Below are 17,780 nucleotides of genomic sequence, written 5' to 3'. Positions count from 1 at the left end.
TGTATCTTTTGGTTTCAAGCTATATACATTCAACCCAAACCAGCTTAAGAAATAAAAATTTAACAATGATTGGTGTTAATAGGTTCCCGTAACAGGGAACCCCAGTGGCTAGCGATAGGGCTGTTGCTGCCGGCTCTGTGCTTCAGGCCTCTGTGGGCACGCACAGGCCTTGGCCGAGGGGGGCTGCGGAGGGACGTGGCTGTCTTTGGTTCCAGGCCTCCAGCCTCTCAGTTTAACGCTCTAGTGGAAAGAGAGCTTGTCTGAAATGGTGTTGTTTTTCCTTTGGATCTGCTACTGCTAAATCCCTGTAAGGGCGAAGCAGAAAACCTGGTAGTCACTAAAACTCCAAAGGGGTTTAAAAGTTAGAGGTCCCAAAAAGTGCGATGATGATGAATAGTTAAATCCATGGCATCAACTTTTTTGTACTCCATTTTGGCAACAGGCTGTGTTTTATAATCATTGGTTTTATCTACTATGTAGAATGTTTGAACTGTTCAAAAAAAGCTACACTAAATTTATAACTGGTATATATGTTTAAGGCAGTTTAATCAAATATTATTGTTTAAATATCTATGCACTAAAATTCACATGTAATGCATATTCCCCTCAAACCCAGTCCCTCAGACATTAAGCAATCTAACACTCGAAAATAAAATAGATCATTGGATTTTTTAATTATATAATTATTGTAAAACTATTTTTAGAGGTAAATTAGTTCTCTAAACTTCATTTGTTCTTTCATCATTATATGATTCAGTGTTATGACAAATTTCCATTTGAAACTTTTTAAGTCAACTTGTTAAAAAAAAAAAAAAAAAAAGCAAACTGACCTACCAGAACTGGAGAGTCAAGTGGAGACATTTGGTGGAACCAATAGTGCCTTAAGCATCTCAAGGGAACAAGGAGAAAAGTCAAGCAATCTCCCCACTTCATTGACATAAATATTTGTGGTTGCTCCTACTGCAACATAAGAGTAATCTCAAGGCATTCCAAAAAAAGAACCAAGACATGCAGTGACAAGCACTGGGGCAGGGGGCAGAGGGGGACTCTGCATCCCCATGCCTCCGCTCCACAGCTGTGTGATGTGCAATCGAACCTGTTTCCCTCAACAGGTAACTATGCTCAAGTAACAATGTGTAAAAGTGCAAAGGATTCTTTTTTAAAATTGTTGTTCAAGTCAAGTTTTCTGCCTTTTAACCCCCATCCCAGCCCACCCTCCCCGCTCCCTCCTGTTTCCACTCCCCAACCCTTGTTATTGTCCATGTGTCCTTTATACTTGTTCCTGCAAACCCTTCCCCTTTTCTCCTGAAATTCCCTCCCCTCTGGTCACTGTCAGCCTGTTCTCAATTTCAGTGTCTTTGGTTATATTTTGCTTGTTTTGTTGACTAGGTTCCTGTTAAAGGTGAGATCATATGGTATTTGTCTTTCACCGCCTGGCTTATTTCGCTTAGCATAATGCTTTCCAGTTCCATCCATGCTGTTCTCAAATGGTAGGAGCTCCTTCCTTCTTTCTGCAAAGGATTATTAATGTTTTCTGAAAGTAAAAGTTCTTATGAAAAGCAAAAAGCTGCCTCAAATCTAGAAGAAGTTGGGTACAAACTAGATAGAAGTATTGTGATGACTATGAACTCAGTTTCCTTTACAACAAAACCAGTCGTCACCAGAATTTATGCTCTTTATTCACTTCCTTGTTTCAGAGTCATGGCAGGTTTTAGTCTTTACAGGTAAAGACAGTGTTTGTGGCACCTGGTGTCACAGAACCAAGCCATGCACAGAACATGCTGAGTAAGCACCAGCATCTCCCCCAGAGTCCTGGAGGAGGGGCAGTTACAGAAAATCCAATTAGACAGGGGGAATTCCAGTGAACTGAGAACCCCAAATCAAAGCTTCGCTTTGGGCTTGGGCTGTGATCCCGGGCGTACCCTGGCAGGACCAAACTCAAGCCAGAGAAAAGCTCACTCCCAGGAAACACGGCACCTGACCTGGAAGCAGGTCAGCACAGAGAAGACTCAAGGTGAGCGTGCAGCAGGTTCAGAGTGCTATGAACCCACAGACGGTGCCGTGTGCTCCTCCCCAAGAGGGAACTCGCCCTGGCATTCTCAATTAGCTCCAGAAGGCCAAGGGTCTCCTTAAGTCAGCATAACTTCACTGCTCTGTCCTGAGCCAGGCCCTGCACTGGGTGCAGAGGACAAAGGGAGGACTCGGAGTCCTTGTCTTCAGGGAATTCAAAGTAGGATAGAAAAAGCATTTATTTGTAAAGTCATTGTGATCTGATGTGAAAGGATACATGAGGAGTCGGACTTGGCCCTCACACAGTTCACTGCCCAGCAGAGGCCTAGAGGGCACAGCACACAGGCGACAGTGACACAGGGCAGCCTGTGGTAAGGACCAGAGAGGCTCTGACTGCGCACTGTGGCAACACAGGGAAGGATGACCCGGTGTCTACTGAATAATGCAGTGCAGAAAACTCAGTCTACTGAAGACGACTGAGCAACTTAATCTGGCTCAGAGTGGCCTCTGTGGGTCCCTACCCAACAGGAAGGCTACCTATGGCTCCAGTTACAGGATACCCTGTACATATCTGAGGGGATACTGGTGACCAGGAAAAATAGATCCAAATCACAAAGGCCTGAGGTAAATATTACGACCCTAGGAGTTAGAGCAGGACCAGCCGGTTGAGCAGGTGGGAGGCTGGTCTGGGTGCACACCCGCAGCAGGCCACTACCTGTGCTTTCTTGCACTTCCAGTGGAGGGCCACGTGTGTTAGATGAATCCACTAAGGGTCCACTGACAGGGCAGAGCATCTGGGAGCAAAGGACCACAGCCTATAGACCTTTCTTTATGCCTCTAGAACAGGGATGTCAAATTCATTTTCACCAGGGGCCATATCAGCCTCGTGGTTGCCTTCAAAGGGCTGAACGTAACTTTAGGACTGTATAAGTGTAACTACTCCCTAACAGTTAAGCTAGAGCTCAGCGCTACCTCCAGGTAGAAACAAGGTGCCAGGCCGGATAAAACAAGGTGGAGGGCCGGATTCGGCCCACGGGCCTCATGTTTGCCATCTGTGCTCTAGAATATAGGCCTTCAGCCTTTCTTTCACAGCCATCATCACCTGCCCTATCTTTTCCATTCCACCACCCTGGAAGTGGCTGAAACAGGCTTAGTTAGGATACCAGTATCCTGGTGTAGGTCCTCAGGCCCTGAAGGTCTTGGGTAGTTGGCACACACAGAATTGGAGTGCCACGGCTGTTTTTGTGGGTCGCCTGGAGCATGGACAAGTTGAGCCAGCTTCAAGTTGCAGGGCTGAGTAGGAGCTTCTCTGTTACCTCACCTGCTGCCCTGAGCAGGGCTCCTTCTGTTCCCACACGTTTTGGGGAATAGCTCCAGCCTAGTATCATTCGTTCCTCACAGCAACCACCACCTACACCACCTGTCCAGCCGAGGCCTCAGGTCTGTACTACTTTCTCTCTTCCTAAAGGTGCCAGGACGTCTGCCTGCTGTTCTTTTTCTTCAAAGCTGCCATCGCTCACTCAGTCCCTCTCTCTCATCCTCATTCGGGATTAAGCCTGTCCCCAACCCTCTTTTCTGGCTATTCCTGATATGTGCACGTAGGCCCTTTACCTATTAAGGGAATTTATTGCCTATTCAGGGAGTTTCTCAGTACGAGAAGCAAGCCCCAGGCAAAGGGGAATGAGGATGAAGAGGACAACTGAGGGGTGGTTGAGACGTCCTGTGAGTATACTAACCATCTGTGGTCCACGTGGGCATGCCACTGAAGTCCCTTCCTCAATGCTCTTCCTGGCTGGTCCCAAAGAAGTCCTGAGTCTCATTCTCTCCACCCTTTAGCCTGATGGCAGAGCTCAGCCATCCATCCTCGCCATCCCTATCTGTTTAGAATATAGTGCTCAGGAACATTTTGCTGAACAAGAAGTTTCTACTACCCAGGAAGGGGATGCCCTTTCAACCCTCTCCCCTGCACCACCACTCTGCCCACCCCCAAGTCCCTACCTTCCTCCACTTGCCAACTTGACAGAGGTCTTCTTTGACAATGGGCTTCATATTAAGAAGTAGAGATAAGTAATCATTATTTCACCCAACAAGTGAAGGCCCTACATGCCATGCTAAATGTAAATACCCTTTAACTGGCATTGAGGAGCCACAAATTATTTTCAACCAGGGACTGGCAACAGAAAGCACCTTACATTATGCAAATATTTCTTACATGGGCACTCAAGAAATATTTACATAAATGTATACATAAGTGAATGAATGATCACAACTAACTTCTGGGAAGATGACAGCAAATGTATGAGAGGCCACACTAAGACACGGGCTTAAGCCACATGCTAAAGTGAGTGAAGCTAACCCCCACTTCCCACCTGTAGGGCTCTTCCCCACCTGACAGGGGCATCCTAGGCTGTGCTCTACCACTGCGAGTCTCACTGACTAGTCTCACATATTCAGGGTGGGGCAGAGCAAGTTATTATTGTATTATTTCCCATACGAACAAGGGCACACCTGTTTTCCCTCCACTTTGTATTTAGCTGATATACCAGGTTAAGGGAGACAAAAAAAGAAATCTCATGATAGAACCTCTCTCACAATAACAAGACTACAGGGGAAACAATCTAAAGTAAGAGCAACTGATCTGGTATCATCCACGAGATCCACTACTGGCAAAGTTCACCCTCACAACTACTAGACAAATGCCATCCCCACTTCACAAATGGTGATTTCAACAGGTCCAAACAAACAGACTAGATTCAGTGGTTTGGGGGTGTCCACCAACCTTCCTAAGTTCGGAGACTTTCTCCACTGGCCAATGAAGTGGCTGGGCCAGGACGGTATTCTAAGAAAAACCAACTCAGGGGAAACCCAGCAGCCTAGACAAGCGCTGGGGCAGACTCCAGGCACAACAAAGATGCAACAAGGACAATGAGCTACCATCACACCAACTGAGCACCAACATCTACAAACTATCCTACCCACTGCATTTTTTTTTTAAATTTTCTCCCTCTTCTAGCCTCATAAACTGTGAGCTCCTTAAGGGCAGAGACTGTGGGAAGTTTTGCCAGTGCTTTAAAGCCCTAAGCCATGTCTTTTTCCCATCAGGAGCCATCCTAATACATAAACTTCAGGTTCATCTTTCACAGGAGTACCGCCATCATTTCCTCCCTAGGAAATAACGCCTTCTAGATGAGGAACAGCAGGGTGAGCAGAGCTGCAAAGCTAAAGGAGGCAGGTGAGGTTATCATTCTGCTGTTTTGCCCAGTTCCTCTAGGACAGCCTGTAGAGCTCTGAGCACGATTAGAAGGGTGTGGGTGTTTGTTATTAAAAACTGAACAAATGGTCCACACCTTTCTTTATGGCATAGCACCTGCTTGTCACCTCACAGCTGGATTTGAAAGATGAGAAGACCTGTGATTTCCACTTTGAGATCAGAGTCCAATATGCAGCCAGGACTTGCTGATCACAGAGTAAGCAGGCGCTCTGCCTTCCCCAGGGATAGGAGGGAGAGAATCACATAACAAATCACCTCATTTTACAGATGAAGCCCTGAGGCCCGAAGAGTTCAAGGTCCCAGAACCAGCCAGTGGCAGGCCCAGGATCATATCACGGTCTCCTAATTCACATAATTCAGTGCAATTTCTACTGCAGTAGCTATGGCAAATTTTTCATTTTCCTCTTTGGAGAGGTAAAAAAAGGTAGAGAGCAGAATGTTAAGTTTTGGGATTCCCTGTAGCTTCAGTAACCTCTGCTGTCCTGGCCTCCATCACCCTGGCTGTGGCTGCCTTCTACTGGTTTCCCTTCTGTGGAAAGTTGGATCCTAAGCCAATTAGTTTTGAATTGGTTTGGCGTTCCTACCAGGGCTCGTGCAGTCACCTTGCACATGGCTTAGGATCTCTCGGTCTGTAAACAGGCGGAAGGCAATCTTCTCACACTCCCATTTGGCCCCACACTCAAATAAACATGCGAACAAGCCGTCCCCCACAGCAGCCAAATCAGAGTAGCCACAGGGCCCATGGTGCAAGATCCATGGTCGAGACCAGCAGGCAGCCTCCAAGGGGGTCTGGTTGAGGTAGATGCCGAGGTTAACCCTCCGTTTTGTACTGGTTGGGTGTGAGTACAAGAGCCATGATTCTGAAAGCATTCTAGCTTCCTGTTCTGGCCTCAGAGAACTGTCCAGCAGAGGGCTCTGAACAGTAGGGGCATCTTTGCCAGTAGGGTCCTGGCACCCACATGGGCTCTCCAGGGGCCGGAAACTCACCACACTGCCTTGGCAGCCATGCGGGGGCTCACAGAGCTGGTGGCTCAGGGCCGGCCTATGAAAGCATTCACCGTGGTCAGTGCTAAGAGCCTCTGCTCGGCACCTGTTTGGTGTCCGGGCACTGCAATACAGCACAGGGTGGCCAGCCTTCCCGGTCACCTCTGCCACTTCACACTCCACTGTCACCATGGGCTTAATGAACCTGCCATGGTGCCACGTGGCCCCTAGGTCATCACTGTAGATCATCAGGGAATGAGGCCTGGTTTTACATGGTAGCGGGAAACAAAAGAACCAGTAAGGGATGTAGTAGGCGTATGCAGGGATGATCAGCCTCCCCGACCGCAGCTGGATGCCATGGCCTGGGCCCACAGCAAACGTGGCCCAACGCTTCACTTCTGGGCCAATGACCTCCGCTGTCAGGTCCCTCACGTCGCTCCATGAATAGCCAGAATCACGACTGCAGATGAAGCAGAGGCGAGCAGCATTCCTGCCTGACACAATCTGCTGACGCTCAGTGACATGGCCCCGCACACAAATGAAGAACAGGTACACACAGCCACTCTTCTGCTCCCACACAGGACAGGGGTTCATGGTCCGATGCCCAGGCAATGTGGCTTCCATCAATGGCGTGAGTGGTCCCCACTACACAGGAGTAAGGGAGAGAGGGAGGAGTGAGAGACTAATAGGAAGACATAAGGCTCATTAAAAGCATTAGAACTTTTCAGAGAAAAAAAATAAATGGTACTGAAATCTGTAAAATTGTGAAGGCCCCAAGTATTCACTGAATTCTCATGCTGTCCCCCTCAATCTGAAACATTCTTCCTCACTTTTTCTAGATGCCCAATTCACCCCCAAAAATCCAACTCAAAGTCGCCTCCATTAGGAAGCCCTCCATGACACTCTCTCCCCTCCTCTACCAAAGGCTTCCTCTTTGTCCATACAGGGGGGTTATAGCAATTATCATATAACATTATACTTTTTATTGTGAGTAGCTCCTTCCCTAAACTATGAATCTTTTAAGGGCAGAAACCAAATTATTCTAATTTTGTATCTCCAGTGCTCAGTACATGAGAGGAGCTACATAGTATTTTTAAAAGGAAGGTCCCCTCCAAAAAAATAGGAAGGAAAGAAAGAAAAGGAATTAACATGGAGCAAAGCAGACAGACATGGGCATTTTAGGCATATAAAGGGAAATTTAAGGCAAAGATTTTTTTTATCTTTCCTTCCTCTACTACCCTGGGAAGGCAATGTATAGCACTGTCATTAAAAATTCAAGCATGGAATCAGAGATACCCAATTCAAACCCTGGTTTTATCACTTATTGTGTAACCTTGGACAAGTTATTTAATCTTCTGTTACTTCGGTTTCTTCCCCAGTGAAGTGGAGGATGTAATAACACGCTCAGAGAGGAGCTGTGGTGAGGGTAAACCGAGATAGCGCCTAACCAGACACATCACAAACAAAGAGAGGCCTAATCTTATTGGTATATTTTAAAAACAACATTGGCCTGGTATTTCAAGTCTCTTTTCCTCTCAAAGTATCTCTAAAAGAGGTAACTGAAAGGCTGAGCAGCTGAGCAATTCCTGACAGACATAGGGGCTGGGCGGACAAAACAAACAGAAGCCCTGGTAAACACTGCCGTGCTCGCAGCTGGAAGCTCAAAGGGCTGAATCCCAGGAGTAAGGGTGACACAGAGGTCGACCTGCCCTCACAACCACTGCTCTGGAAAGCTGGCTGGCATTATCGACAGCAGCGGGACATCCACGTATCCTAGAATCTGGTCATTCCATTCCTAGATAAAAACCCACCAAAAGTATATGCACTAGTACTGAAAACACAGAGGAGAATACTCAGCACAGCGTAATCGCTAACCCAAATACGCAACAACAGTAGAATGGGTCAATTAATTGTCACATAGTCATACAATAAACATTTTGTAACAATGAAAATGAACAAATCACAGCTGTACACCTAATTTGGGTAAACCTCAAGAATATAATATTGAACAAAGGAAGCCAAACATAAAGGATACAGAGTACTTGACTATCGAACTGCTATGCTGTATGCCTGAAATACAAAATAATATTGACTGTAAACTGTAATTAAAAATAAAATAAAAAAATATAGAGATTAAAAACAAACAAAACTAAATTCAAGGGCTAAAAATGAGAATAGTAATTACCTCTGGGAAAGAGAGGGGAGATATATGAGAAGCTTCTAAGTTGCTGGCAATGTTCTATTTTTGAGTTGAGTGGTGAATTCATAAGTGTTGGCTCTGTCAATTCAGAATTGACATTTATGTTTGGTGCATTTGACATTTATGTTCTGTCTTATGTTTTCTGTACATGTGTTACCGCTTCACATTAAAATGTTTTAAAGGGACTACCAAGGACACATGCTTGTGTCTCTTTGTTTCGGTGTGAAACAGCACTGGAAGGACACACAAGGAACCACCGGCTGCGAGAGGAGGTACAAGACTGGGAATGGGGTGCACACCTTTTTACACTGTTTTTATTTCTCAGCCATGTAAATGTGTTAACTAGACAAAGCAAAAAAAAGTTTTAGAATTTTAATTCCTATATGAATGGGCAAAAACTACTGTTAAGCAACACTCAGATCATAGATTCTCCAAATCATAAGGACTTAGTGCTAGCTCCCACCTTACAGAAGATTCTAAGTTTTCCACTTGAAGATCAGTCTGTCCTCGAACTAGTCTAAGGACAGGGACCTCACTATCTCTAGAGCAGCTGATTCTATAGTAGAGTGCCTTGTGCACTATAAACACTTCAAACATATGTGCCAGAGTCAACATAATTATTGCATAGAAGCCCGCCTTTCCCCACGAAGCTCTCCTAGATTGCTAACTAACTGAAGGCTGTTTCCTAAATCCTCCCAAATGGCACTGTTACTCTCTGGAAACTGTCATTGCATAAGAAGTGCACTTCGCTGTCTGACTGCATTTTAAACACCTGGAGGCGGGACCTAAGTTCTCTGTGACTCTCAGGTAATCAAGGTCCAGAAGGCCAGCAGTGGGCGGGGTGGCCAGACCTGCCACTAGGCCTACCTTGAGGAGAGGAAAAGCACCCACAGAGCAGACTCCATAGCCTCATAGATACCATTAGAGAGAGGAGATAGAGCACTGTGGATGTCAGAGAAGGAAAAGACCATTTCTGGATGTGGAAAATCCAGGGAGAAATCTTTGATTCCGCTCACCTTCAACCCACTCACTTCAAGAATCAGCTTAAATGGTGTGGCCCACACAGTAGCTTCTCTGATCCTCGAATGCATTTGAACTCCTTCTTCTAAGGAAATAGCCCACTCTGAGGGGATGAACCTGCCTTGTGACACTCCGTGGATTCTGCATGGGAGATTCGGACAGTTACCTCTGTGCACAGCTCTACTTTCTCTCTCTGATTCTGCTGTGCAATTTTTTTGCAAAGAGAGGCAGAATCTGCCAACTTTTTTATTGCCTCCCTCCACACATCCCCCTTGACTTAATGCCTGATACATAGTAGGTACTCAATAAATGTCTGTTGAAGGAAAGAGAAAGGAAGAAGGGAGACAAGAATGGAAGAGAGAGGGAAGAAGAAAGAAGGGAAAGAGGGAGGCAAGAGTGAAAGGGAAGAGTAAACAGAAGGATTACAGAAATGCTCTCAGGTAGAAACAATATTCTATAAACAATGTCCAGAGGCTCCTCTCCCTCACAAGTGCCAAGAAGAGGCCTAGAGAGCAGATTTAATTTCCTACTGTCACTCGGGGGATAGAGCCCTTGTCTCCTCAGCACCCTGTGTGGAAACCAACACTTTATGGGTAGCACTGAATGGGTGAGCGTTTCCAATGAGAAGTAACTGGTCTGCTGCAAACTCATTTGGATGATTACAACTGCTCAGTTCAGGAACCTTGAGCAGGATCCAGTAAGACATACGAAATCCATCAGCACTGCTACTGCCTTTAGGAATAGGAGTGGGGGCAATTACTGGGCAGGTTAGTCAGGGAAATCAAGCTCAGCCATCCTTAGTAACTGAAAGAAGACAATGACTTGGACCTGCTATGTCTAAAATAAAGTTTACATGAAGCTATAAGAAATAGTAAACTAAAGATGAAAGCATTAGAATCCAAATAATCTCAACCAGTTGCAGCAATGCAACATAAACAAGCTGAGGCTTGACAGAGATAAAACAAGTCTTGGGCTTAAAAATCAGGATGGAGAAACATGATTAAAGAACAACAAATGCAGCTCTGGCTACTGTAGCTCAGTTGGTTGGGTACTGCCCTGAAAACCAAAAGGTTGCTGGTTCAATTCCTGGTCAGGGCACATGCCTGAGTTGCGGGTTCAGTCCCCAGTTGGGACGCAGGAAAGAGGCAACTGATCGATGTTTCTCCCTCACATCAATGTGTCTCTCCCTTTCTTTCTCCATTCCTTCCCCTCTCTCTAGAACCGATAAATGGTGGAAGGAAAAAAGAATAACAAATGCAATAGCCAACAAATGTATAAAAAATACTCAGTGCTGTTAATAATGAGGGAAGTTTTTGATATCACCTCTTATCCATTAGGATGACCACTGTCAGAAAACATGGAAGAAGTGTTGGCAAGGGCACAGAGAAACTGAAACACTTGTTTGATGGGATAATAAACAAGTGGGTACACTCTGACGGGTATATTTGCTGTGGAAAATACTATGGAGGCTTCTCAAGAAATTAAAAACAGAATCACCTCATGCCCAGCAATTCCACGTCTAGGTATATAGCCAAAAAACTGAAAGCATTGTCTCAAAGAGACAGTGAGACATTTTCACACCACATTCACAGAGCATTAGTCACAAGAGCCAAAAGGTACAGCCCAAGTCTCCATCAACAGAAGAACGGAAAAACCAGTATGTGAATAAACACACAGTGGAATATTATTCACCCTTTAAAAAGAAGAAAATCCTGCCATATCCTACAACATGAACCTCAAGGATATTATTGTAAATCGGCAATTTTCAACCTTTTTCATCTCATGGCACACACAAGCTAATTACTAAAGTTCTGCGGCATATCACAAAATGTATTTTTTGCCGATCTAACAAAATAGGTATAATTCTGATTCACTCACACTAGACAATTATTGTTGTGTTGGTTATTGTCATTTTTTTTTATTTGACAATCTAAGGGAAAAGAGGCCAGTGCCCCTGAACAAACAGTCGGGTACTGCATGTTTTAAAAAGTCTTGTGTCACACCGTTGAAAATTGCTGTTCTAGAAGAAATAAGCAGATCACAAAAAGACAAACACTGCATGATTCTACTGAGATACGGTAAAGTAATCAATCTCATAGAAACAAAGTGGAACAGTGGTTTCTACAGATCAAGGAAGGGGGAAATGAGCCGTTCAATGTGTATAGAACCGCAGTCATGCACAATGACAAAGTTCTAAAAAGATCTGTTGTACAACAATGTGTATACAGTTAACAATACCATAATGTGCACTCGAAATAATTAGGATGGAAAATTTCATTAGATGTATTTTACCAGTGGTAAAATACAACAAATGTGAAAAAGACTTGGAGCTTTTAGCTGACTATCGACTTAATATTAGTCAATGGTATTATGCAAGATCAAACAAGTAAATGCTACTTTCCCTTGGGAAGCGTGAAAAGGATACAAGGTAGGAGAGCCGCCTCACTGCTGGGGTGGCTCTATCCTTGCGGTTCAAGTTCAATTTTGAGCACCATTCTTTGAAAAAGGACACTAACATCCCATACCAGATCCCAAGGAGGATTACTCCAGTTTTCAAGGGCCTGGAAACCTAATCCAGACTATGGCCAAGAAAGAAAGACACTAAAAGAACTACAGTTGTTGAGTCCCCAGAAACAGAGGACTCAGAGGGCATGAACACCACTCGCAGGTACGTGGAAGAGATGTCTCAGCAGAAGGGATTTTATACATATAGACTCACTACCCCAGAAGGCAGAACAAACCAACAGGTAATTATAGAGTACAGATCATCTCATCCCTCCAAAAAAGGTTAACAGGTGCCACAGGATTTGAGGAGCTGTGTAAGCAGACCCTTTATAGAAGATGACTAAAGTTGAGCTCCTACTATGTATTATAATTGCTATTATTACATTTGCAGATGATGAAACAGAACAGAGGCAAGTGTCCAAGGTCACACAGCCAATAAACAGTTAGGTCTTCCCTGACTTCAAAGCCAGGCTCTTAACCACTGAGCTATTAGGAGCTACCAATGGAGTACAGAAGAATTCTATGCTGGCAAAGAAGTTGGACTAATGATTCTACTAATTTCAAGATTCTATAATTGAGTAAATCAGAGATAAAAGCAAATAAAGCACGAGGTAGGAAGAAGAGCAGCAGCAGGAAGAAGACTGTTGTTATCCCACAACCCCAACCCCTCATCTGCTGGCTGTGGCCTTGAACAAGCTACCTCCCAGAGCACCAAGATCCCTCATCAGCAACCCTGGGCTAACCTGTTTACTTTCCCGGATGACTTATGAAGATAAGAGAATGTAAATGAAAAGGACACATGAATCACGGAGGCTTCTGGAATCAGAGACCAAGTCTGAAGCCTGCTTCTACTTTATCATAGCTCTGTGACCTTGAGCAAGTGGCAAGCTCTCTGAGCCTCAGCTTTCTCATCTGTAAAATGTGACTGACAATTCCTATGTGTCAGAGAGGCAAGATCTGTATGCCCCTGGCACACGGTAAGTACTCAGTAAGTGAGAGGAACCGCTGTTACTGTTTCTCCCCCTCAACTCCCACATAGGGCTCTTCCTGCACTGATGGGAAAAGGCACAGATTCTAAGTGCTCTGAGCAAATGTAGAGAGAAACTGAGGCCCAGGCCCAGATCTGGGGTAAGGAGTCACCTGTACCAAGTGCCCCGTCCTCAACCCTCGCCTCAGCACCAGGTGGAGAGCATCCTCATCCCTGCTTGTAGAGCGCTTCTCTGCAAAGGCCAGGAAGGTGTGGGTGGGGGGTACGTAGAGCAGGGCTGGGATCCGGTAGGTGATCCCTCTCTTCTCTTCCTGCTGGAACAGAGGGGTGTTGAAGAAGCAGGACGTCACCTCTTCCATGACCTCTGCAAGGATAGGAGGCAGCTAAATGTGTATCCATATCCAAACGCTGGCCTGTATACAAGTTCTGTTCTATTACTGCATTTCTGGAGATCACCGAGAGGCAGAGATGTACTCAAATGTTTACCTTTTTTTAATAGGAAAATAACACCATGGTGTCAACAGCACAAAGCCAGCAACATGCATTTTTATTTAACAAATCTATCCTCCAGGCTGTGTGAATCCTATGCAGCCTGTGTCAAGCGGGTTTCTCCAGAGGTTCTGCATATGCTTCTGCCAATCATCCAGAGGTACTGCTAGCCCAGAAACCTTCTAATGTCAATTTTGTCACTTGGAGGCCATTCAAGTGACACAAATATAAACCCAAATCCATACAAGGGAATACCTGTGTTTAAGAACTCTCTGAGGAAACTTTTCCCCTCTACTCAAGCCTAGGATAAAAGGCAATCTTCTTTGTCATCTCTGTGTCTGTAGCAAGACTTTTTTTCCTAGGCCACCCCACCAGAAGGTGCAGGGATCTCAGTTCCAACCAGAGCCTCTGACCCATGCAAGCCCATAGTTTCATGCACTATAACAGCAGGTCTATTAAAGCCCAAGCTTCTAGGTAAGTAAGACCAGCAAACATCCAGGGCAGCTGAGGTCAGGTTAAGGGGCTAACTATTACTTCTCTGGTTTTCAGGTTACTCTTGGTTTTTAGGCCCCTAGGGAATTCTCTTACTTTCTTGCGAATTCAGCTTACAGGGCTTTGTTATATTTTATATATCATTTTATAGGTTAGATAGCCAGCCATAATCCTGAAAATGGAAGTCTCTATGAACATTTCTCAAAGGAAATCAGGTGTTCTACTTCCTGGAGGCCCAAAAGGAAACAGAGCTAGCCAGCCAGAACCAGGCTTAAAATTCCTTTTTTTTTTTTTAAATCTGTCCACCTGTCATCCAAACCCTGTCTTACAAATCATTTGTAAAAATTATCAGGCTGTAAGAACAAGGCCCATAAGATCACAATCATTTATTTAATCAATATTTCTGGGTGCCTTCCAAGTCAGACCATAAGGCAGGTGCTCAGGAGACAGAAATCAGAAGCCCCTGCCCTCATGAAACCCACATCCTAGGGGGGCAACAGACACAGACACAGACAATTACAACACAGGCAATAAGTGCAACTTGAGAGGTAAACCATGAGAGCATGCGGGGAAACAGAAAAGGGCAGCTGTCCAGCTGAAGGCAGCAGAGGATTTGGGAGAGGAGACAAACAAGCCAAGGGCGCTCCTGTCTTACCTTTCCTGATTCTCTGGGTCTGGAATATCCTTTCAGGCAGCCACAGACCTCACTTCCTCACCTCCTTCTACTCTGTTCAAACATCATCCAATCGGCGAGGCCTTCTCTGATGATGCCCCTGAGCTCCTGGTCCCCTTTCCCTGCTCCCTTCTCCAGGCCATTTACCCATACGTTATACTTGTTAAATATATACTACAAAACAGACATCCCATAAAGGGCAGGCATATGTCTGTGCTATTCTGTTACACCTCTACACCTAGAACCATGCTTGGTAATTGATAGGCATTTGACTAATACTGGATGAATGGGTGAGCTGGATCTTAAAGGATGAGCAGTGGGTAAGCCAATGAAGAGTAAAAAACATAAGGAGAGAGTGGATGTGAAAAGCCTGTAGGTGACAGAAAATACAATGAGCTGTGGGGATCCTCAGTAGTCCAGTATGACTATCCTGGACAGAAGCTGTGAGCACACATGGGCCTGAAAGGGGTCAGCAGAGTCCAGATCCTGGGAGGCTTTGATACCTTATTAAGGTGTTTATCCCACAGACAGGGAGCCACTGGCAGAGGAATGGCATGACCAAGGATGCATTTTAGACCAGTCTCTCGGGTAGCCTTGTGGGCGATAAACTGAAGGGGAAAGTTACACTGCCTGTGGCTGCATCCTCCCCATGTCAATCAAGACCAACTTTCATCAAGGGCATATGGCTACCATTCAGTCGATATTTCTAACTTAGAGAGAACCATGGCTCACTATCATGACGGGTGTTGGGGAGGTGGTCTCCTGAGTCCAGAAGAAAAGCCTCCCCTCACTCCCATCCTGGGTTCTCCATAGCAGAACTAAAAGGCAGGGGTGAACTGCCTTCACTGCACAAATGCAGAGCATCGCTCTCTCCCCAATTCAGACTCTCCTGCCCGGGAGGATCAGACTTTCTTTTAAGTAAAAATCAGTCCCTGAGTCCAACTGGTATAAAGGTTAGGAACACAGGATTTGACCCAGGCCAGGACGACATGACTCTAGGCATGTTATTTAACTTCTCTGTGCTTCAGGATCCTCATATGTAAGAGTCAATAGAGTGGCTGAGAGAATTAAGTGAAAAAGTTGAAGTGACTGTTACAGGGCCCATCCCATACTCTGAGTTCAATATATGACAGTTATTGTTAGACTGTCAATCCCTGCATATTCTAGTTGTATTCCTTGAAATCTGTGGAGGAGGAGGATGATTGTAACAACAATCATAATTACAACTTCCCTTCTTAAAAGCATTTAAATCCCTCTGCACCTCTGGGAGAAATTATATTTTAAACTCTTAAAAGCTAACACTTCGATTATGAGCTAATAATACCAATGCTATTAATCATTAGCCAACAAATGATTATTAGTTGACATTGAAATAAGACGAATAAAGCATAGGATAAGCATAAGTGGGAAGAAAGGACAAGGAACAAGGAAAGGGAGAGGAAGTGGAAAAAGCACCAAAGAACAACTTGTCACATGGGACCAGACTGGTGCCCCAGCTCTTGTTACTTTATTGTGTGACTTTGTGCTAGTCACTTGATCTCTCTAGGTCTTGGATTCCTTGCCGGTAAAGTGTGGATAACACTAATACCTACCTAAGATGAGCAGTACAAAGAACCACTGTAAAGTGCTTCACAAGCTTTAAAGCACCATAAATAAAACTCTTTATTATAAATTTTGATGTCTTCACTACAAATTTTGATATCTTCCCAATTTCACTCATGGCTTTGCTATCATTGCAACAATTTCAGTCATCATCATTAGTTTTCATCATGATCATGCTGATCATGTTGATGACAGTGTTAACACAGATGGTGACTCTGGCACTGACACCCAAACTGTTTCACACAAACCATATGCTAAGAACTAGGGATAGAGAAGAATCTGATACAGCTCTGCTTTAGAGTTGTTCATTTTAGCAGAGAACTCATATTACTGATTGCTGCTTCATATAATCACCTTTCAGTGAAGTCCTCCCTGTTCTCTTACTAGGAGAGCGGACAAATGTATGACAGCATGGACTTTGAAGTGTGACTTGACTTTTATACTTACTAGCAAATTGCTTTATTTCTGAGCCCATTTCCTCACTTATAATGGAGATAATACTACCTATTTCTCAGGCTATAAGAACAATGTAATTCCGTAGATTCCCAGTGAACCCCAGAAGGAGACCTCCCAATCTCATTTATCCACTCCTAAACAACTAATGTTTAATGAGCACCCATCAGATGTCAGGCTTTTGGGATCTTGTAGACCAAGCCCTTCTCATGGTTACCACCCATGGCAAAACTGAGGCTCATGGAGATGAAAAAACTTATGTGAGGCCGTTTAGTGAGTCAGTGGCAAGAGCTGGATCAAGACCAAAGTCTCCTTTCAAGTTCTAGCTCAGGGGGTCTCTGCGGCCCACACACCTCTCTCTAGTAAGAAAGGTTTTCCAATCTCTGTTCTCTTTCATCTCTAAAATGGTAATTACCAGCTTTAAGTTTGGCTTCTGAGGAAGGAAAACAAAAATAGAACTAGCCAAAAATACTCTTCTGGCTACGTCCGAGATGCTAACCGACTGGGGTGGTTCTGACTCAGTGTCTCTCAAAACTGTTATTTCGTAAGCCCAGATGATGCTGCCGAACTCGTCCCCACAGTCACACTGCCCCACTTTTGGGGGACAGACCCGCTCACCTGCGCAGGAAGGACCCCGGTTCCTCCGTCTCTCTCCAGGCAGAGCTGGGCGCGCAGGCAGGCTCTCAGCTCTTGGACAGCAACGCCTGGGAGAACGACCAAGGCCGGGGAGACCGAAGCAGGAGAAAGAGACTACAAACACGAAAGCCAACCACCAAAAGCGAAGAAAGCGGGAGACTCTCACTGAGAGGCAGTGAGGCAGACAGAACCAGAACGCCGAGACCAGCCTGAGAGGAAGCAGGGGCCAGGACACGCGGAAGCCACAGCCCACAGGCCGTTGGGACCGACTGTTGGCTGAGGCTCGGAGCTGGCCCCTCCCCTTGCGTACCGGCGCAGCAGAGGCCCCGCCCCTTCGCTGCCCAGGCCCCTAGGCGCAAAGTACCTACCCCTTCATCTCTGACCACCATCCCTTCCACCCGCCCAATTTCAGTTCAGAGCCTAGGCCTACCACAGCTCCCCAGGGAGGCGCAGACCC

General features: G+C 45.3%; 1 protein-coding gene across 1 annotated transcript; it reads right to left on the bottom strand.

Annotated features, from left to right (window-relative positions):
• Nucleotides 1-1,494: 1,494 nt before the first annotated feature.
• On the bottom strand, nucleotides 1,495-17,575 carry NEU3 (neuraminidase 3). The gene is given in 4 exon segments (XM_045818122.1): nucleotides 1,495-5,856; nucleotides 5,858-6,910; nucleotides 13,131-13,342; nucleotides 17,306-17,575. Coding segments are annotated over 3 exon segments (1,371 nt in total). The 5' UTR covers nucleotides 13,338-13,342; nucleotides 17,306-17,575; the 3' UTR covers nucleotides 1,495-5,745.
• Nucleotides 17,576-17,780: the final 205 nt, after the last annotated feature.

Source organism: Phyllostomus hastatus, unplaced genomic scaffold (assembly GCF_019186645.2).
Source record: "Phyllostomus hastatus isolate PE091 unplaced genomic scaffold, TTU_PhHast_1.1 phas_scaffold_317, whole genome shotgun sequence".
NCBI classification, from domain to species: domain Eukaryota; kingdom Metazoa; phylum Chordata; class Mammalia; order Chiroptera; family Phyllostomidae; genus Phyllostomus; species Phyllostomus hastatus.
This window is presented reverse-complemented; position numbering and strand designations above follow the sequence as displayed.